Below are 23299 nucleotides of genomic sequence, written 5' to 3'. Positions count from 1 at the left end.
TGTAAGTAATTCTTGTATATATTTCCAACAGTAGAAAACAATAAATTTACATTTTCTTTACAGTAGATACAACATTTACACATAAATATTGAAGAGCATTTTACAATATCAAAGTCAGTGCTGTACAAACTGCATTTTAAAACAACAACAACAAAAAAAATTAACTGAGGTAAGAAACCCAACACAGAGGAACATTGAGCGTTAAATACAGCACTTTTTCCAGTACAGTAAACTATTCATGACTGGAGGAATGCTAAACAGATTTATAGGTATAAATAACAAGAAGAGCTTTTGGAGTTTGCACCTGGACATAAAAGATTTTCCTTTTAGAAAGGCTGAGAGTTTGTAAAGTGTTAATGAAAATCCTGCAGCCTTCTTATCAACTTTGATAATCAATGTTCAGTGTCTGAGGTGTCTCATACCAGGACACTTATTGTCAGGAATGTAACAAAATTAGTTTTAGAACCAACTATAATCAACATATGTAACTAAGCTGAACATTATGACGGCCAGAACAATATTCACGTCCATACAATCCATTCCAGTATGAAATAAAATCAAGCTATGTTTGTTTGATATGTATACACTTGATGTGACTGTATCAGACTGTATCAGGTATGTTGATCAAATGCAGGTCACCTAATCAAAATATGACTGCAAGGCTATATGGTTGATCCCGCTACAGTGTTTTAGATCATTAGTTATAATTAGTATCACAGTGCCCCCTTGTGGACAAAATATGTCACATATATCTGGCTAACTTCTGTGACTGCTTTTTCTCAGTTCACTCTCCAGATTTTAGAAAAGGCTTATTTTGGTGCCAGTTGAACCTTTTATTGAGAGTCCGCTGTGTATTTACACTCCTTGCTGTGTTTGCTGTGCTTCCAGAAATTGTCTTCTTTCCACTGGACAGTGAGAGGTATGCTCTGTTTCAGCATACTGTGAGAGCTACTATACTCCATGCGTTATTGACTGAGATTGAGTTCCGCTGTGGAGGCGCTCCAAGTCTTTGCACTGGTGTCCAGCTGCCTGTGTTGGTGCTCAGACTCTACATCAAGCCAACCAGCGGCTTTGTGTAGGGCTTCTGCAGGCAGAGCGAGCCGTGGTGAGGAAGAGGATGCGTGTAGTAGTGTTCGATCAGAGCGGACAGAGAGGGGAATGTCACCTCACTTTCCAGATATAGGCACGACTCCTGTCAAAGCACACACAGTGAACTCTATTAGTGTGATGTACTGTATATTTTTATTTTCTATGCAGAAATTGTTTTAATTTTACATACAGGTACAGTCATAGTATAGCAGCAGGCATCTTACCTCCTCAAACAGTCTGTAGTTTCTGGCTTTGCATATGCTGATGTCCCACACCACCAGGACCTGGAAAATACACCATAATTAATTTAGGCAGTAGCAAAGACTTCATAGTACAAATTTGTGTCACATACAGTTAACTATGTGACTAAGATAATGTAAAAAATATAAATTCAAACATGATATATGTTGCTAGTAAATATAATATCCACTCCATATTGGCTCAGTTTTGATCTCTACCACTATGTGAAGCTTTAGTTTCTTTAGTCTTAGCTCACAGTTATGATTCATAAATTCCTCCCTGTTTAAATTGGCTTTATCTTCAACCAACTTTAATAACTTTAACATTGCACTTTGTTTTTATTAGCATATTGGTTTTTGCTTGTGTAGAAACAAGGTTAGCTGTGATAACCCTGATAACCCACGAGTTGTTCCGAGTCTGGAATGTTCTACAATTTCTTTTTTTCCTACATGCAAACTACAGTAAAAGTAACGGCTGTTGAACGTGTTGAACCTGAATAATTTCCACTGTTAACCCGGTGCTTCCCTTAAGAAAAACTAATTTTCTCTCACATTTTTTGTTAAGAAGGTTACTAAAAGAATAAACCCATGATCTGATTGGACTGGCAGATCTTTGCTAGAGCAGAATCAGTTTTCAGAGAGACTCCAGCACAACTTTACCAACCTAAGCAAAATTCCAGGGGCCCAAGCGCTCCTGGCTCCCCAGGATCATAAAATATTTTTTGTCTCCCCTCATGAAATGATTGTGACAACGTGGTTGGTATAAATAGAAATAAAAAGAGGAATTTGTTTGAAAACAAAATGATTTCATCTCTGTAACTCGTAAATCATCATTAGATTTTTTTCAACAGAGCCGGTAGAGCAGATAGAATAAATAAAACACTGAGCTGTGTTGCAATAATTTTCATTTTTATTTGAAATTACAGCGGCATGACACTCCCTGCTGAGGGTGTCATGGCTTATGATTTATCAATGGATTTAGCTGCGAACCAAAATATTTCAAAATCCTAAAAATAAATGATTGACCGTATGATTGTCGGACATGAGACCATAAATGTACTGTCTTTTCAAGGTGATTCATTCATTCTTTTCAAGGGGATTCTTCTAAGTCTGGATCATTAGCACCATCATTTAGTTTTCACGAGTTGGTGTTTCGGGTTTAGTAAATGTTGCGCCAAAAATTTCCTAAGTGCTAGACAATAAAATGACTCAAAAAGTGAGTCATCTTTTTTTAATTTTTACCTTTGATGTTTTGGTTCCTGAGTTTCTGATCCCGTATAGTCCGTCCTGCGGTGGGATGGGGCTCTCTCTGAATAACCTGCGTGAAGAAACATCATCACTGGTTAAAGGCTGTTATTAGAAACACATCTTCCAATGATTTCATTGGTGTTAGCTTCTGCTGCAAATAGGAAAACAAGAATAGCCTACATGTAGCCCATGACCCTGTTAGCTAGATTTAGATTTAGAGTGATGTTAATCATACACAAAAAGAAAAAAAAGAAGGGGGGGTGGGGTTGGAGGGAGAGGGGGTTGGGGGGCTATTTTTTGCCACTAGAGGGCAGAAATACAGTGTAAAGAAGCACAGGTGGCTCAGAACGGCTCACTTTTGCAAACTGCAACTTTACACTTTTTACTATGTGTTAAAAATAAGTGTATGTGTCATACTTTTCTACGAAGCTGGTTTCAGTCGTGTCAATGAACACAGAGTCCGGCAGCTGCACCTGCATATAGAACCAAGTGGTTAGATACAAGGCAATGTGTTTAACTTAAAAAAAACTGATACAGGTTTAAATAAGGGTCTGTTATGAGAAATACATTCAGTACTTTAATGCAGACTGTTTTTTTGCTTGTTTTTAACATATAAAAAATATTTTATTTTAATCTTTTTTTATTTTATCTTTCTTTTTACTAGTGGTTCTCAAGAGCATCTTTTCTGTGCAACTTAGCTCCTCTGATCGAGCAATTTCCTTTGTGGACAAAATCTTTCTAAGTCTAAGTTGAAATCTCTGTTATCTAAAGAACACACATATACAGTAGTTAAAATGCCTGCAGTTAACTTTAACATCAGCTGATACATCATTTCAGTCTTGCTTACATTCTCGTAGTCATCGTCAGAATCGTTTCCTCCCCCGTGTATGGTCATGTCTCGTTTCCTCCTGAGCTCTGTCGGCACCTCATCTCCCTGGGAACGGAAGCTCTGGCCCTCTGGTGACGCTCTTCTGGCAAAAAAACATGTGTTAGTGAAGCAACTGGAGATATTAAAATATGAATGTTTTCACTGGGTTGGAACTAGGCTAGCAGTTTTTATGCTGCTTCAAAGCTTTCTTCTAATCTAGGCTTAGTACACGTTTTGTTGTTGCGTAATGAGGTGACTTTTGTGTTTCGAGTGCAGCTTACTGGAATGGAGTTCCTGGCGGCTTGGACTTGACTACAGGCAGTGGAGGTTTGACTGCTGGTGGAGGAGGCTTGGATATCATTGGCTTGTTGTGTAACCCACTTTTAAATTGAGGAGACAGCGGAGGGTGGCCAGGACTGGGGGACATCTTGTTGACGGAGAGGCTGGATCCGCCCATGTTCGGGGTTGGAAGGCCTGGCGGTGGCTTGCTCCTGTGGTAGTTGTTGCTTAATGACTGGCTCCCTCCAGAATTGAGGGAGCTGTTGATAGGACCATTTAGGGCCATCCTGGTCTCTAATTGGTCACAGATGGGCAGGGTGGCTGGCGACTGGACCGACATGGCCGGAAAAGACCGCCAGTCTCTTTTGTCGTTACCGGCACACCCTACAGAGGCTGCCCTGCTCTGAGTTCTCTTTGTGTTTGGAGGAGGAGGAGGTGGAGGGCTGGATGAGGGAGATGGGGTTTTGGGCAGGTGCAGGGCAAAAGGAAGAGGAGGGACCTGGCTTTTGAATGTGTCCTGTAAGGAGGGCGGGGGCACAGAGGGAGGGAGTTTCTTGGGGAGCTGACTGTTTTTGTGCGGTGCGGGAAGGGGAGGAGGAGGGCCCTTCTGGAAACATGAACTGGAGTCTTGACGGGGCGATGAAGTTAAAGGCACTGGGGGAGGAGGGTAGGAAGGGGGTGGCCCCGTGGGCCGAACTGAAGAGGTAAAGAAAATACAAAATCAGAATGATTGTTTCAAGGGAAACGTTGATGATTTGGTGTTTGTCTGTGAAGGTCAAAAGCAAGCTTAAAAAAGGGCAACTGAACTTGCAGGGTTTCTTTTCCTATTTAAATCCAACTGAAGAAGCTGCTTTAGTGGTGAAATGTCTTCAAGAAAGTCCAGTTGCCTTTTTTCAGTATTGCTATAAGCTGAAGTAAAGTAAAAAGTGTTCTGTGCCTTCACCTGTAGACGATGGCGAACAGTCACTGTCTGGCTTCAGATAGTCTTCCTCGTCGTCATCATCATCCTCATCAATATAATCTTCACACAGAAGGAATAAGCACAACAGATTAATAGCTGAATAAATTCCACATGTTGTACGTATATGCGGTCATCACTATGTTCTTACCACTTTCTGCGGTATCGACAGGATGTCTAATGTCCATGGGCCTCTCGATCGTGCCATAGAAACTGTCTGCATCTGAATCGGAGTCACTACAGCAACAAAGAAAAGGTTCAGAAAAATGTCAAAATTATTTAAGTTACTATTTGGAATGCAATCAGTTCTTTTGTTTTTATCTTATTAGACTGTAGAATTAGGGAATGTGATTGGTTACCTTGGGATGTGGCACTCCTTTCTGTCGTTATAGTGATCGATCTCTCTTCGCAGGTGTCGCATCCATTTCTGTAAGAAAGCAGATATTTGTGTGAGGTTTTTACACATCCCCATGAAGGATACAGTACTTCAACATTTCTGTAAATGAACTTACATGCTGCTCATTTCCATTAGATGAGCAGCACCATTAGCCTAGTTTAGCATAAAGATGCTAGCTGAACTGCAGCAAAAATGTCATCTTCCAGTCATTAGCTAACCAACAACAGTATCAAGAACGTCTCCAATGTCTCCAACCTTGACTTCAACTTCTGCTCTTTGTGCCGTGCTAGTCTAAACATATACTTTAGGCACATGTAACATCAGATACTGACACTCTATTATGAATGTGGGTATAGATACATTTTACTTCATATCTGGCTTTTTATTTATGATCCATAACATCGGCTCAATTAAAGAAAAGTCACTCTTTTTTTATTACAGTTATAATTATTGGCTAAAATTGTCCTTACCCTCCGCTCATCCTCACTGGCTGCGGAGAAGAACCAAGTCCTGTGTTTCTTACTGAAATGGACAAGCTTGAAAGGAAAGACATTACTGGATGTTGTCTCCTCTGCTGCTCTCATTACTCTGTGGAACAAAAAAAAGTAAGAGTTATGCTCCGAAATATGAAGACCAATGCAATGAATAAGAACACTAAAAAATGACATGACAGATCTGACCTGTTGTAGCCATTGAGAGAGAACGCCCCCTGTGGTGTAGCAGAGGTACTGCTCTTAAAGTAATACACGCAGCCTTTGTGAATAATGATATACCTCAATGGCCCTGAAAGACAAACAACATGTTTTAAGAATGTCTTCATGGTTTTATGTTTTTTTTTTTTTGTTTTTTTTTTTTCTGTGTATCCACAACTAATCTTTTTGTTATGCACTCACATTTCATGAGGCTGAATTGGCTGCCTCCTTTCTTGTGGAGGTATCCTGAAATGGATACTCCTCCCGGCATGGTCAGGAGGTTCTGAGCCCCAATGGCTCGCATCGGCACCGGCCAGGACACATCTGGAGACGACATGGTCCTACAGGAAGGAAAGGAGAGGTAGGGAAGGAAAAAGCATGTTATTACTTGTTGTGCTTAACAGAGGCGGTCTCCCTAGTCAAAGACAGTTTTGGAAGTGGGGATAGTACTGCGCCACAGAAACACAAACCAAAAAGAAAACGTTGAGGAAATACACAGCATTCAGAAAGGACATGTTACCAATCCTGCTTCGAAACCAACAAAGCTGTAAGGGTTCAAGAATTACATTACGTTTCAGACACAAATCTAGAAAGCAGTCGGAGAACTGCTAAGCCATCTGAATCAAAACATAGTGTTAGACGAACACCAGAGACACCCAAGTGCCCTCTTTTCAGGTTTGAATGTCTTGAAACGTAAGACTTTCAGCCACGTTTTAAATCAGACAATGAGACCCGTGCCAACAGCAAAGACCAAACACAACTAAAAGTTTGTGCAATGATGACCAAACCGGTGGAATAAGATGCTATAAATTAAGCATTCATGCTGTATTCATACTGTGTTGTATCTACTGCTTGTTATGGTAAGTGAGGAATCCCCTGGTCCTGGTGAACTGGCGGAGTCAGTGTTGGAGCGTTGCTCTGTCTACCAAGCGTTTCAAGGAAATCCTTTAAGATTTGGAGAGCTCACACTGACCGCAAGTCCATTCGTTCCCATGAGAAGAAATCCACAATCGGAAGTTGAAACAAAGATCTCTTTCTCATGTACAATGAGTCACGACCTAAAACTGGCCGAACAGAATCCAGATGTGACCTGACGAGGTGTTGCCTACCTCCTGTTGAGCCTCTTGTTGATACTCTGAAAGGCAGTGCTGTCTCGCAACAGGCTGACTGTGGAGGCTAACACCGTGGAAGCTACAGACGGCAGGAGGTCCATGACAGAAGCAACAAACAGACTAGACTCCTTGGTTGTGTCCTCTCTCGGATTACTGCAGATCAGATCCAAACAGGGACAGTTTTGTCCATCTGATTTTGTGCCTCTTCTGATCAGGCTCTCTTTTCATTTCACTCTCTGCTTTTTTTTCAGTTTCAGCTGAAGTCTCGCTCCCCCTTCTCCCTCTGACTGCCTTTGTAGGTGATTTCTATCTTTCTCGCTCCCTCTCGCAGCACGTAAACACACTCAAAATGAGATAGTACACCTACGCCCGTACATGCACACATTTCTGTTGGAACAAACACACATCAGACAGGAAATGCATAACGTCCTGAATCCCTTCGCTGGGGTTCAAGGCTTGTGTAAAATGTGTGCATGTGGGTTGGTGAAATGTAGAGAAAGCAGCATAAATAAACATCTCCAGTGAAGTTCCTCATCTTCTAATTTGTTTATGTGAACTTCCAGTTTATCAACAGCATCTACAGACCTCAGAGAGAGAGAGAGAGAGAGAGAGAGAAAGAGAGAGAGAGAGGAAGGGGGAGAGCATGCATTCACGTAGAGCTATCTTTCTGAGGACCACTTTGAATATTACACCATCGGTGTGAGGACGCCTCTGCAAAGTAAGGACGTTTTGGCGGGCTGCTGTCTTTAGTTGATTTTAGGGTAAAGGTTACAATTATAGTGTGATTAAGATTAGGGTTGGGGACTTAGATGAGCTGGTTGGGGCCAGGGAAATCATTATGCCAACAAATGTCCACAAAAACATGGTTGTACAAAAATGTGTGTTTGTGTGTGTGTGTCCAGGAATTTAGTAGGAATTTGGGGAGTAGAAATCCACTCCCTTTGAGTGAGATAAAACTGTAGGAATACTTGTCAGGCTATTCGCTGATGGATGCAGTTACTGGAGGGTTGGTGTCAGGCACAACACTGTGGTTTCATGTTTAAGTCAGTTTGTTGGCCTGTAGTGTATTTCAAATGAACAGATGGTCACAGCTCAACAGGTGATGAAGAATTACATGAATGGCGACAACAGCCCACACTTTTGAGCCCTGTGCGCATGTGAGAACTGACGGATATTATAAAGAAGGAAACTAAGGAAAGTCTGAGAGAGAAGTTCAGTCCCTGACTTTGGATCTCATTTGGAAAAAATATTAGATAGATGTTTGCATTTAGTTTGAACGGTATTAACTCCTGAAATAATGCCTAAACATCGCCGTGATGCTAAAGTCAGCAAGGCCAATGGGAGGAAAAGCGTTGTCCATTTTCACTGATCACCTTTACTTAAGTCTAACAAATATTGTTTTTGGAACTTGATCCAAGTAAATTAAAATAACGTCCAACAAACTTAATAATAAGAATGCCAGGTGTTCAAGGCGTCCAGTTCCCCTTTCATGAAATGTAGCTTGTAAAACAGCCTCATGATGGCAAAAGATGCAACAGTGCTGACTGTAGGACAAAGAACATGGAAGTATCATATGCTGTAGGCTGCACGTTATAAGACACATAATAGCACAATAGTACAATTGAATGGTGTCTGTTTATTCCATGGTAAGCAGAAACTAAAACAGGTAGCTTAGCCGTCGCGATTGTAGAGCTACAATGACTGACTTTCACAAGCATTTTCCTGGTCTGGTTAGCATGTCAGCTCACTGTGCCTAGCAGTCCGCCACCAACTTAGGAAGGATCAAACTTCAAGATAAACTTCACTCTGCTGGTTTAGTCTCTTTTAAATGCAGTTGAATGGTAATACATATTTTTAATTTTATCTATTCATTGGTATATGATTAAATGAAAGGGTGGGACATACGCTGGTTGTCAGCATTCTTACACCAAATAAAAAATTCAACCAATGCATTCTCATTTTGAGCTGTGCCTTCTGTTAAAAGGTTAATATCGCATTGTCTGTGTGTGCACGCATGTGTGGATGTCAAGAGGGCATTCAAGGGTGTGGTTTGGTCTAGGACTGCCCCAGGCAATGTTTATTGATTACTACTGATAACTGCATTAACTAAACCTCATCTCACTCTGAGAAGGGTCACCGACTGCTTATCATCCACAAAAAAAAAAAAAAAAGATTTCCTGAAGACCTCATTCTCGCTGTTGCAGTGCAGGCACAGAGATCTGAAACAACAAGATAGTGACCGCGACTCGACTGTGACTCAGCAAAGTTGGCAAAGATCATGATCTGAGGTAGCAGTGACGAGCTTTGTCGAGCTTGTGATTCAATTCAATTGTAAACTGTAAAGTTATGAAACAGTAGTACCACAAGAATAACTGTATGATTCTGCAAGAAAAAGTTGTAATGTATCTTGTGCAATCTGTAAATAATGTGTGTTTTCAATGGTTAAATGATCAGTTTTTTTTAACCAAAATAAAGTTGTAATCATCAAAAAAGACACATATCGCCGCAACACTTTCAATATCAAAATCTCGTGACCAAATGCAGAAATACTGCCGCTCAGTAGAAATGGACCAACAAGGAACTCGACAGCCAGTGGATTCACCTCACATTCATCCAGATAAATCGTGCTGCATTCACTGTATCTTAAAAAAATTAGAAGTATTTTTTTTTATTATTTTTTTTTACCTCTGAGTTTGATGCATGAAATAGGAATAAAACTACATTTGACAACAGGTTTGCATTGTTGTGTTTACAATTGGTAAACTGCCAGTGGGTTAATGACACACCAGGACATTGTATTAAATAGTGTACATCTGTCAGGCATAACATTATGACCAACTTCCTAATATTGTCTAGGTTTCCCTAGTGCTTCCAAAACAGTTTTGACTTAGAAAACGGACATGGGTCTTCTAAGGTCCTGTTATGTCTGGAAACAGAAAGTTGTTAGCGGGGGTCTTTGGTTACTGTCTCATGATTAAAACTGTGAATTACAATCTTTCTCTGTCAGTAGGGTTACAGAATTGATGGCAACTGAAGTCGTATTTACTTCCCCCATTATGTGCCAACAAAAAATGACTCATACCTAAAAAACGAATACAGTTGTGTATTGACTCACAAAGGATCTCCTCATCCCACAAAATAAAGTCAGGTCAAAGAAAACGGGAGTGTTTCAGCTTTGAACCCTCTCACCCTATGTTTTTTTTTTTTTTTTCCTTTTTCTCCCCAACCTGAATTCTGCAGAGGTTTGTGTGCAAGAGATGCTAATCAGTCGAACTGCTGTTTAACGGGAAAGGGAAGCACAGGAGCTGCTCACATACCAGACTCATTCAAACATATTTCCTCCCTGGACAGACACAAACACAATGTCTGGACTGAACGGCAATTTAAACTGATTTCCAGTGTGTAACCGTGCTTTGATACCAATCCACTGTTGACCGGAGATAAGTAGAAAAGTGCATTTAATGAGTTTAAAAATACATCAGAATCCTCCTAGTAGATTGACAGCTCATTGAGATTACTTCATGGTTTCTGGGTGGAAATTTGAGCAACAGGAAGACGTGAAAGCAGTAGTCCCAAGAGGAAAAGCCAGATGTTGAAGCTTTAATTCTAAATAGGGAGCACACCTAATGTTTCTTCTTTTATGTATAAACTAAAGTCTACATTGCACATGCATCATGGGACGCTTAGTGTGTAGAAATGGAAGCTTAGCAATAATCTTTTGGGATTTTCAAATATTTTATAACTTACAGTATGTCGTAATAAGAATGCATTGATTTTGAATAGACTCAAAGACAGTTGCAGGGATTACAGCATCCCAGAGAGCATTTTGTAACAACATTATTTCACAGAGGAGAAGACGAAGAAGAAAAAGGCGTGTCCCGTAGCTGTAAGAACAGTCAGAATGACCGCTGGGGAAACTGAAATTGAAACTAGTGCAGCTATGAAATGGAAAACCCCCGATGAATCAAATCTCCAGATAGTATTCCTGCTAAATTACCGCATGACAAGAGTGTGGCAAGGGCATAACATGCAACTTCTTATAAGTCTTATAAGTCGCACGTAAGCTTATTATTCGGATATACAGTGCATTCTGCGCTGCAGGCCATTGGATCTAAAATCCCCAGAATATGAATGTAAAGCTGTAACTTCTAGCATTATTTTGACGAACCTTACATGTAGAACAGCTGTGGTATTTACATAGCACTTTTCTACCACAGTGACAAATCTACTCTTCCATTCAGACAAATGCACACACATTCACACACACACCAGTGCCAAACACTGAGAGCAACTTGGTTCAGTGAAGAAATGAACAAAAAACTGTGAGATCTTCAATATCTGGAGGAAGGTCCTTTGTGGACAGTGGAATCCTGACCTAAAGGATTTCACAGTATCAGTATATTTGGTTTTGGGTCATATTTTAACAGTACTCCTCTAATAAAAATTTGAAAAAAACAAAACAAAACAAAAACAAAATACATTTGCTGCTTCTCACGAACATAGCGAGAACTAGAGGTTAGAAAACACTCTGGCATTGTTTGTCCAATATGGATGTGAAAACCCTCGGCTTAAAACTGAGAAGGAACACTTCCTCACACGTTTTCTGCTTGTGCGTGTGTTAATATACCAATCCTATACTATAATCCTTCTTATAATATCCTATACTTTGACTTGTAGGTTGACATGTAGGTGGCTTTAGTTTAAAACTGGACCACATCTGACCAACATAATCACACAAACATTGCTGAATGCAGTGCACATAGCACATTAGTTTCGAAAGACGTCATTTGAACACACATTCCCCTCTGGCTTTTTAAACATGTAGGGAGAGGTTCAAATAGTCTGCCAAGGCATAATTAAGACCGAAGATCAGGTCTTTCTGTTCTTCAGGGTGAAGCTTACTATTGGAAATTTAGCTTGCTGCAACAGAAAGCGTCAGCATGGAAAAGTTAAAAGTGATTACTGAAATGTAGAAGTAGTTTTCTTGGATGTCAGATGTGATCAGTGACGGGGTTTCTGGGGAAACTTGTCGTGGATAGATGGTGTTGACAGTAACCAGGTGGTCATGGGTTGGATTTTTCCAATTAGCACATAAAAATCAACGGATCCATCTCGGAACATCAGACAGAATGAGACTGGCTGACTGTCACAGAAAATGACTTCTGTGCCGTGTTTTTGTTTGTACTTTTATCCTGCACGTATTCAGTGACCAAAAAATATTTTGGTTATAGTGAGAAATAGATTTCTGCAGCTGTCAGGTGCCTGCTTCAGAGACTGGATGTGGTTAACAGATGTCCTTGCACAGTCAGAGTACATCACGAAGGCCTCACTGCACTTCCCCACGACACGCTTGCGAACACGCTGTCAGACGCAAAGGTCAGAGGTAAACCACTGACCCAGCTGCAGCAGATGCAGATGCAGTCCGTCCAGGAAACAAAGGCGTGTTCTTCCTGTTCCCCCTGTCCCCCACCCTCAGAGTCGACTGACCACAACGCCACATCGGCTTCTTAATGTGCAGGTGTAAACGCAAGAATAAAACTAAGGGTGATGAGATTTTAAGTCATACTTTCCACCTAAAAGATTGACGTGGAATTACTCCAGAGGTATAATGACAATAAAATGTGGAGTATATTTATTGTATTAATATTCTATTAATGATAAATGAATAATCTCTCTTTCTCTTCTCAGTTATAAAACACTATTTATTATTATTTTTTTTTTTTTAGAAATGTCGATTCCTTCTTCCTATGTATGTTATTTTGAGTACCTATAGTGTTTGTATAGCTACTTCCACGAACATGTCAGAGCCTTCTCTTCTAAGAGATTTCTCTTTCAAATCTCTTGAACTTCCACTTAACATTCATTTCCTCTCTATTATTTATGCTTGAGTCATGTGAATGTGACGGATCTCTGTGAACGTCTTAACGTCCGGAGTGAAATGTGTGTCATAATGCCATGAATTTTGTCCATCCTATTATGCCCCCTCGTGTATGGAGCTTAATGACTTGACGATGTCTGCTAAGATCATGTTTTGTGCCAATTAGAAAATAACCACTTGCTAAGATGCAAAGCAAGGCCCAGTCAAATTTTCTGTATGTCAGCCTGATATCTGATGAGCATTTCATGTAAAGCAACACTGTGGGAATACGGAAATACCCTCATGTTCCAACTAGCTTTTATATCCGTTTGCCTATTAATTACTAACCTACTAACAAATTCAGGTCATGGCGTTTGTGGCAACATGCCCTGAATTTTTACTCTTGCATCATATGCACCAACTAAGTTACTATTTCTGGCAAGGCAAACGTTACCTGGTCTACTTTTAATTTCAGCAATTGATTACACAAGCCCTAGAAAGGCGTCTTATTGAAAAGAAAAGGATTTAAGGATGCATTTTACTGATGAATAGGTAATAATTAAGCTTTCATTGTCTACTAACAATACTGTAGCAGCTATCGTTGATGCTGGTAACCGCAGGATATCGATATGACTCAGAAAATTCGGAGAACTCGCTAATAACCTTTAGTTCCTGTGACATGATGCGGCTGGAGTCAATGGATCGGCGGAGCCTTATTGTGTGAAATTTGAAAAAAGAGTATGGGTGGGCACTACTGCGTAGGAGTCTTTGGTTCCTTGTTAGAGAAAACAATATATACAAAAAGCAGAACAGAAACAGAAAGTTAACTTTTGCTCCACATGCACACACCTGCTGCACTGGGCTCATAGAAAGCTGAAATAGTAAAAGCATGTCCTCTTTCTCTACGTGTGACTTTCCTTATTAGCACTTCCTGTGTCCAAATATGGCAGTGCCGCTCAACGGGAACTGTACTGCCACAACGGCTGCAGGAAGAAGTCCTCTCAGACTGATGCAAACTCGGAAAACTGTGCTTTAGCTGTATCCATGTCTGAAATAAAAACCTAAAATATAGCAACAATAGTTCAGAGAGGGTGAGATAAAGCGGCAAAGAGAGGTACATGGTACATGGAGAGGTACACAGTATGAGAGGAAGGAAGAGGGTTGAGATTTGGCTGTGGGACTACACTCCCCCATCAGTACGGTGGGTTGAAAATGAGAACACGTTTCCTGTAACTCTCTACTTCTCTCATCTTCTGCGTCTTGTGAGACAAACCACGGCGAACATTACCGTGGTGATAACACACTGCTGACGTGACTGGGGGGGTCAACCAAAACCCACCATACATGACTTGTTTCTGATGCAAGACTTTGTTGTGAGAGGGATTATGTGTACAAAAAGACGCCGGTGTGACTGGGCCCTCTGGTGAAGAGTTGTAAGCCCCCTTTATGACCCTGGGGACAGGTATTACTGTGAAGTTACATTTGAATTTGAAAAAAGTGTAATCTCCAAAGGTATTTTTGGTGGTCAGAGTCTCAACAAAAAAAAAAAAAAAAACACAAAAAAATGTCTAGCCTTTAGTCATGTTTCGTTTGCTAGTGTTTACCTTTTCACAGGGTTGCACATATACCTAAAGTTCAAAGAGATAAAAGGACTGTAAAAAGCAACAGAGTGCAAACGGTTACACCATGTAACATTAATATAAGCAATGATGTAATGTGTCATTAATTAAACTTGTGGCTTACACACTGCATTTAGACTGCTCACTCACATTTGACATATACTTAAATGGAATTTGATACATTGCATAGCTGGCTTTGTCTTTGCATAATACACTGTGACCAACTCCCAACACACATGCTTAAAGCACCTGCTTTGCCGTATAAGTTTCTGCATCAGTATTACTTTTATATTCTTGCACCAAGTTCCATTCTCAAAAAGGAGCAGAACATTTTTAGGTTGGGCATGGGCGGTAGTGGTGACATGCAGGTTGTGTTGTTCCTTCCACTACGGTTCAAGTGTCGCTCTTTACCTTGTGTCAAACAGACCACCTTGATTTCTATTTTGAGCCAAGTTCCACTTGTGGTGAACGGTGATAAAGTTAAGCTATTTAAAGGTTATTATATTTCGTATGACTTCCAGATAATCTGAAATCATTGGTGCTGTATGCTGAAATTGTCTACAACAGAAACAAAAAGTTCTGGATGAGATCATCGGCAATGATCCCAGTGGTAATAACATGTAAAGATAAAGAACTGACCTAAATAGTTCATGTGACATGTAGTGCTTTAGTTAATGAGGAAGAAACATCCAATTCAAAAAACAACAAATACACATGAGGTGAATCTCTTACTGAGTGGTTTTGCAATTTGCATCTGATAAAAAGAACCACCAAATGTGACATATCTGAGACCACTCACACACAACAAGCGACCACATAGATATTCCTATACTCCCTCAAACAAGTCTTAGAATTGCTCACCAAACCAAGGCAGGCAGAGATTTGTTTCCATAAAGAAAGTAACAAAAACAAGACAACTTACTGATAACATAACAACACAAGTTTTACCAGGATGAGCAAAGTTAGAAGACGGATTATCGACTTACATGATTTCCCTTTGTTCCCAAATACACATCCTGCTGTTCGGCTTGGAACTCCGCGCAAACGACTTCTTCTTCCTTACGTACGAAACGGACATGTCGGCAGACATGATGGAAGCAGCACAGCACAGTTTACCACCATACTTTTCAAACACGTGTAAGGCAAGCAACAGATGTACGGTCGAAATCGCCCAGCTCAGAATGGATCGAGTCACAGATTTGAAATCAGAAGACTAGTTAAATAAGATAGCATGTGTCTTGATGCAGACAGATGAAAGGAAAGATGGAAGAACAGATGTATCGAGTGGTTAACAGAAGCTGGAAGTTGAAAAACACATTAAATCAGTGAACAGGCAAACGGATAGAACAATCAGTCGACACTCTAGAAGTCCGTTGACGGTATGAACACTTCATACTCTGCCAGACGTTTCCTGAAGGGGGCTCCTCCTCCAGCCCTAGCTTCTGATTGGTCTACCTGCCTCACCATGTTCCTTCCTGCTTCCTCAAACACAGAATGTGATTGGTCGACACATCCAGTCCGCAACGCTACACACACACGCACGCCTCACACATTCGGACACGCAGAACCCGAGAAAAAGGCCGTGGGACTTTCCGTCCCGTAAGACTGGAACAATGCAGTGGTCAAACACACAAAGACACACACATCTGCGAACCTGAAAGTAAGCTTGTAAGGTGTAAAGTTGCAGATGAATTTTTCATCATACTTTCTAGTCTGTAGTATCTGTAGTGAAACTGCCTCTACATTCAGCAGGTCACCACAATACACAACACATTGAAGATTTAAAATGCCTAAATTAAAAGTAATAAAAGAGAGAAAATGAAACACATTTAGTTTACGTGTTCACTGTGGAGTAAATAATTGAAAAGTCACCGGCTTTCTTCAATGAAGTCCACACACAGTGAGACAAGCAGCAGGATCAATGTATGTTACACGCTGTAGTAACACTGCTGTAGTGTATTACTCTTTATTTCTTAGTTTTGTTTTCAATCAGGCCATTTAATCCTTCTATAACTTCATACTTGTCTGTTCTTTATAGATCATTTATCATTTAATATGCACCTTCCTATGCAGAAAATGAGTTTGAAAATAAAGATTTAATGATCGTCTTAGGACAGACAAATTTAACTTTCTCAGACAGTGACGATGTCACACAGAGCCATTAATATATGTGTGTGTACCCAAAGCTAAATTCAGGGACCATGTGACATCCTTCCTACGAAATAACTCCTCCCACCTGCACTCTACAAATAATTTTCACAATGTCGCCATCGCAAGTTCTTTTAGGGCTGGAGTCAACCATCCCTTAGTTATGCGGCTATAGGCCTAGGCTGCTGGGGGACGATGTACTGAGGACATGTCCTCTACTCTCTCTCTTTTCTGGCACCAAACTCCTGTCCTCTAACCTCTTATAATTTATTTTCTATTACTAACTGCTCTCCCTCTTTCTCCTCCATCTTCTTGTGAGGGTCTCTGGTCTGGAGTGCTGAATATCTGACCTGTGGAGTTCTAAGCTACATCTGCTGTCATGGCCTCATCGACCAGCCCAGTCTTCATGGTCTGCAGTGCTGCGTATCAGACCTATGGAGCTCCATAAACTACATCTGACCCAGTCTTCATGGCCTCCTCCAGTTGTCCTCTCCTACCAGATGCACAATTCACCAACCTGCCCATGATTCCTGTTATACTATCAAACTGTCACATAAGATCATCAGCTGTGTGTTATATTACTAGATCCTACATGTTTCCTTCAGCTTGATGTATGTATCTGTGACAGAAGTTTGTTTATCTGTTTCTCCTGTTCTTCTTTTCTCTCTATCTTCTCTGTTTCTACCCGGCTGGCCTTCGGCAGATGTTTCCCTCCATAAGCTGGGTTCTACTCAAGGTTTCTAGGTTTCAAGTTTTTCCTTGCCACTGTCGCCCTCAGGCTTGTTCTGGAGGTTTCAGGTCAGTTTTTTTTAAAGTGTCTTGAGACAATTTGTATATAAATAAAACTGAATTGAATTGAATTTTCTTCTTGAGCATGATGGAGATCTGGAAGATGTTATTAAATAAAAGTTGAAGGATATCATTGCTTAACCTGCTGTTGCCATTTGTTTTAAGAACCTGTTTTTGCTTATGGACAAGATACAGATCATCAAATGTTCTTAAGCATATCCCAGCTCCTACATGTTCCTTCTTTAAATAGAAAAAGGTGGCTACTACGGAACGTACTTTTGAGTTTCAAAAGAAACTAAACAGAGGGAGCGCTAGTTCAGACGAACCCTTGTGTAGCTTCTTGATTGAGGACACGGGAGGATTCAACATCAACTGGTCCATCTCTTGCAGTTGATCCAGTCTGTGTAAATTCTTTCTATCATATAAACTTGCACCAATTAAATTATTTTTGCCAAAGATCTTTTGAGTGTTACTGCCGTTTGATGAAAGTAAATCTGCAGTGGGGTTCATTTGTATCAAAGAAACTAGCTACAGAATGATTACTGGAAAGTTATAAGATAGATACTCGAATTTCATCAGTGGTGACAACTGTGGACGTTTGGAAGTTGGCAATAGCATCGCTTAACCTACAGTGGCCATTTGTTTCGGAGACCTGATTTGACTTATCAATTATATACTGAAAAATGGATTCTCTGTCTCACTGTTCAGTTCCTTGTGTTCCTGCTGTTGTTGCTGTTTCGTAAGTTACTTCACTTATTTTGAGTTTTTACTCCTGTCTCATCCCTGTTTCCTACACTTCCATGTTCCACTTGCTCAATTGCAAAATGCTGCGGGTCAGCTGGCAACTGTGCTTTCCACCAAACAGAAGTAGCCCTATATCATATCAATCAAATCCTATCAAAGGGCACATGAGCATTCACTATATCCGGACAAACTGGAGACTACACCCTCCAGAATTTTACTAGCAGTGACTATTTTTCAAGAGTATTACTGCCGTCAAATTTAAGACACTACAGACGCCTTACTGGAAGTTATGACATAGCCAGTGCCTTCAAAACTTAACATCCTCGAAAAAGGAGACGGATCTAAAATATCATGCAACATACTGAAAAGGTCAACAATGCTCTTGCAGATCTATGCAGCGGAGGAAAAAATGACTTGAGGATATTTCTGCAGAGCATCAATGACGCATGAAGCGTAAAAAAAAATTTCAGGCCTTTACTGGTGAGTGTGTTTCCCTGTAATGACTGGCAGGCATGCAGATGTAGGTCAACCACCATAAAAAAAAATAAATGGCAGTAGTGCATTGCCTCAGATAAAATCAACAGAGATAAAACATGTTCAGAGAAGATGGGCGATTCATAGCATCACATGCATCCTGAGCCGCACAGAAATGATTTGCAAGGTTGTAGCAGTACTGTAACACACCGCAGAGATGCTGTGATGGGTGCGTTGTGACATTTGATATTTATATGTGTGAGGACTGCTGGTTCCTCTTACAGTGAGTCACTCATCCAATGTGAAACCACGAGGCCTTTGTTTGACAGCATGGGGCGCAGCTAGCATGAGTCAAAGCAAAACTCTTTCTGACAATGGAACCAAGGTAACCAAGCTGCTGCTGTAATACGCATATCTGAAATCAGTGTAAGGTAGCAGCGATGTCGGTGGTTCTGCAGAAAGGTAATCAACCAGGGGCTTTTTTTTTTTTTTTTTTTGTGAGTGGAAAAGCACCTCTACCTCTTGCCTCACTGAACTTTAGCTGGATGGCTTATTGCTGTGCACAAAGTGGACTGAAAACTGGCTAGAGGCCATGTGTTGCGGTATAAAACACTCAGAAAGGGCTTTATGTCCAAAGACTATGCCTCAAAGGTAACATGCCTCACACAGAAAATGGGGGTCCTTCTGGGTTTTCCCGATAACACAAGACTCTTCTAGTTTCTGCTTTTCTTTGACTCTTTCAATGTCGTCTTTTTAATTCTCTCCTCTGTTAACCCTCTCTAATTTCTGTTACTCTCTCTATTCCTGCCCGCTAAGGCCATCATAGTGTTGAAAAATTGTCATTGCGGCTCTGCAAGCCCCTCAGCCAATCACAGATTTCCAGACATAACTTACACAGGTGATCATGGAGGAGCTAGGCTATGGTGGCCAAGAACCGACTTTACTTTTCTACTTGACACGACCAGACACAAGATAACGAGGTGACACATGTCCTGTCAAACTAGATACAAAGTCGTAAACTTCTGCCACACACGTTTTGTTATATCTAACTTTTATCAGATAGCATGACAAACATAAGGGTAAATTTAGCATGTATGTGTATGTAGTGGATCAGATATACCTGTAAAAAGAACCACCAGGCTAACACAACCAGGCGGGCTGCATCACTTAACGGCGAACATTTTACACATGTAAAGCAGTCGTCCAAATAGTCTAGTTCAAACACAATCTTACCACAAAGTGGCCAATAAAGAACATGAAAGCATAAAAAAAAACATATCCACACACTGCTACCACCGCCAGAGAGTCACTAAATCCAAAATAAAAGCCTGCATATGTTAAATGTTAACATGAAAGGAGCCAGTGCTACAAAGTGGGGGCTGCACTATACGGGTGATCAAACTATTGATATGATGGGGGAAAAAAAGAATGAGAAAGAGGTTCAAACATGAGCTATTTATACTCATACACAAGTCATATATACCTGTGCTATATGCAGTGACAATCATCTGAATATGATCTAATCTAAAGCTATTCACTGTTGTATCTTGGCAACCACAACCAGGCTCATATGAATTTTGGTTTCTGACCTTGCTGAAGTGTGCAACTACCTCTATCCTTCAGCACAAGTTCATGCTACTCTTTCCTTCTCTGAAAAAGTCTGCTAGTTTTTACCAGTCACCTGAGTGTTTTACTCTCATTCTGGAAGCAGTCGGAAAGTCACAGCTCAGCTGAGAAAATTAGAAAGCGACAGTTGTTATTTCAGCTCACAAAATGTACAATCACAAGCATAAACTTGTGAAGCTGTTCTTATCGACTTCTGCCTAAAATCAAGCAGCTACTATACAAAGTGTTGTTTTAAGAGATGTATCTGCAAAGTTGCCGTAGCCGTTAACCCAATGACCCGTCGTGGATATTCACTTATATGAAAACACATTAGCATTTAGCGAGAAAAATTATGGGCAAAAAAGGAACTCAGTTTTGCAACTGTAAAGCCAAAAGATGCGTAGAGCTACGGGACCACACTAAATGTCATTTATGTCCTACTGTTTTGCATTACATGACACAGAACTTATATCTTTAAAACCAGTTACAAGAATTGAATGTTAGGTTATCTGTTTTTTTCAGTTTTTTATGAGTGCCTTTAATATGTATAAAGCTTTCTCTCCGGTCCATGGATCTATTGAAGCCAACAATTATGTCATACACTATGCACTGTACACCCCAGTACAGCAGGAAAGCTATGAATGACTTTCTGTTGTGGAGAGTTGCACTCTCACCTCCATTTCTTTCTACTCGAACAAATCTACACATTTTTCTTTAAAAAGAAAAAAGCCAAACGGTCCAAACTGCTCACGGCTTTGATAAGTTGTTAAAAATATTTGGTTAAACTTACCCATGGATTGCTGCGTCAGCTGTGTCGCTCCCTTGTCTGCGTCTGTGTCATCAGTAGTTTGAGCCCTGCATAGCTCTACTTCAGCCCAGTTCACTTCCTGGCCTGTCGCTTCATAGCTGCTTTGTGAAGTGTCACAACACCCTCCCTTAAACCACAAGAGAAACTGGCTGCAGCCCTCATTCAACACTGACAGGCAGATATAGCCAAAAAAAAAGAGAGAGAGACAGAGAGAGAGAATGAGAAAGCCTACTTACAGGGAATAACCTATAAACAGTGGTCCTCTGCGGTAGTAGCTATTTTATGGTGTCCTCTTATGTGCTTTTCTGGGTTTTAGAGGCTTGAGTTGCATAAATCTTCATCAAAACTGACACCACTGTGGATGCACACGTACATGTGTCAAGTTTCAGTGGCTGTATGACTACAGCCAGAAATTCACGACCAACTTCCCCTTTATGGACCACTCCTTCTTTGGGTCAGCAATTATGTCATAAACAAACACCAGTTAACGTGCGCCTGGCCTAGAGTGTGGTAACTAGAAAAAGAAACAGTGGAAGGGAAAAAAGCACAAAGAATTATATTTGGCTCGCGCCCCGCCCCCTGTATATTTTTCTCAGAATCTGTGCTCACTGCGCTTGCTCTCATTAAATACTATTTATTGGTGTACGTTACTCCTGACCAGAAATACTATTGTGATTAATTAATGGGAGGGTGGCGCTGCTGAGCTTCTGCCAGCTCAAATCCTGTGAGGTGAGGAAGACCAGCAGCGAGTGAGAGGATGCAGATGGAACCTGGGGGGTGGTTGGTGGGCTGTCTGTTTTACTATGGACGCAGCTCCACACCAACGTACACATGAAGAAATATGCAAACATACACATGCAGTAGAGCCAGAATGCCAGAGTAAGGCCCGGTTCATAGTCAACGCGAGCGACGCATGGTGACGCAAAGCAATGCAAGGGAGCGCCATGGTGTGTCGCTACGTCGAAAAATGTGCAGGCAGTTTTTTCAATACACAACGCGCGTAATACAATCCGTCACTGAGGGAGGCGCTATTGTGTCTAATGAACTCATTAGCCACTTTGTTATACAGCAGAAGAAGACTGAAACATAACTGGAGAATGTAGCACTGGAGGGAACTAAATACTAGCCAATATGTTAATTGACCTTGTCGTTCAGCGGAAGTACCGAAATAAAAGTTTCATTCTGAGCAGTGTTGTTCTGACCGGAGTCTCTTTCTCCGTGCTGCCCTTCACTGACTGACTGCATATGGCCGCTTCGCTGGAAGAGAGACGTCGGGTTGAGGTGCGGTCACATCGAGACACTGCTCAGAATGAAGCTTCTATTTTGGTGCTTCCCCTGAATGGCAGCATCAATTAGCATATGAGCTAAAAAAATATTTTCGTCCAGTGCTACATTTAACATTTAGACATAATATTTAACATTTAGATATAACACTTAACTTTTAGATACAACACTTAACATTTAGATTCCATTCAATTCAATTCAGTTTTATTTATATAGCGCCAATAACAATACAAATTGTCTCAAGACGCTTTACAAAAACCGGCCTGAAACCTCCAGAACAAGCCTGAGGGCGACGGTGGCAGGAAAAACCTTTTAACAGGAAGAAACCTTGAGCAGAACCCAGCTCATATGGAGGGAAACATCTGCTGAAGGCCAGCCGGGTAGAAACAGAGAAGATAGAGAGAAAAGAAGAACAGGAGAAACAGATAAAAAAAACTTCTGTCATATTTACATACATCAAGCTGAAGGAAACACGTAGAATCTAATAATACAACACACAGCTGATGATCTCATGTGATTGTGAGTATAACAGCACACTTAAGAAACTCTACTAGCTGTGCTTTTAGTCTTTGAGATGTTTCTGCTAGTATATAAACACCAGTATTTGTCTATAAACTATAAACATGTTGTATGGTATTTTTCTGGACTGAAAAATTATGTATTTAATTCTTATTATTTTTTATCTCTCAGGCACAGCAAATTAATGCACAACAAGACACATAACATCCTCCACTTGCAACTTTTTCAAACTATTGGCAGAATGATGTCTAACATAATTGCTGTGCAAGCGGCAGAACCACCTGTGTTTCCAGTCCCATGTGCAGTACATTTGTAGACACACTGTGTCAGGGGATATCCTCCAAGTACATGTCACACTTGATGGTATAAATGATGTTGAGTTAAAGGAGAATCTCATAACGGTGATGTGCAGCATTATAAACTGAAGACTGTTTAATGTAAATGTAAATTATAGTATTTTAATAAAATAATCACAAACTCTGACCAATTGAAAGCAATCTTTGGGATTCATTAAGTTACATTTGTCCTGTTTATATCTCAAACACAAAAGTATAATTGTGTATTGGCGTA

General features: G+C 40.6%; 1 protein-coding gene across 4 annotated transcripts; it reads right to left on the bottom strand.

The window, feature by feature from the left end:
* Positions 1-21308, bottom strand: sh3bp2 (SH3-domain binding protein 2). 4 transcript variants are annotated; one of them, XM_047570578.1, is made up of 14 exons: positions 21163-21308; positions 20909-21053; positions 5972-6111; positions 5759-5861; positions 5549-5666; positions 5041-5108; positions 4833-4918; positions 4667-4744; positions 3726-4419; positions 3424-3547; positions 2994-3049; positions 2571-2646; positions 1314-1373; positions 1-1192 (listed from the first exon to the last, which is right to left on the bottom strand). In XM_047570578.1, the coding sequence occupies exons 3-14, from the start codon at positions 6105-6107 to the stop codon at positions 1049-1051; spliced, it is 1743 nt and encodes a 580-aa protein (XP_047426534.1). In that variant the 5' UTR covers positions 6108-6111; positions 20909-21053; positions 21163-21308; the 3' UTR covers positions 1-1048. The 4 variants fall into 4 exon arrangements, with proteins under 4 accessions (XP_047426534.1, XP_047426531.1, XP_047426533.1 ...); XM_047570575.1 differs by lacking the exons at positions 20909-21053; positions 21163-21308 and adding an exon at positions 15345-15763; XM_047570577.1 differs by lacking the exons at positions 20909-21053; positions 21163-21308 and adding an exon at positions 15345-15763 and having other exon boundaries at positions 3424-3544.
* Positions 21309-23299: the final 1991 nt, after the last annotated feature.

The sequence above is a fragment of the Mugil cephalus genome, chromosome 19 (genome assembly GCF_022458985.1).
Source record: "Mugil cephalus isolate CIBA_MC_2020 chromosome 19, CIBA_Mcephalus_1.1, whole genome shotgun sequence".
NCBI classification, from domain to species: Eukaryota; Metazoa; Chordata; class Actinopteri; order Mugiliformes; family Mugilidae; genus Mugil; species Mugil cephalus.
This window is presented reverse-complemented; position numbering and strand designations above follow the sequence as displayed.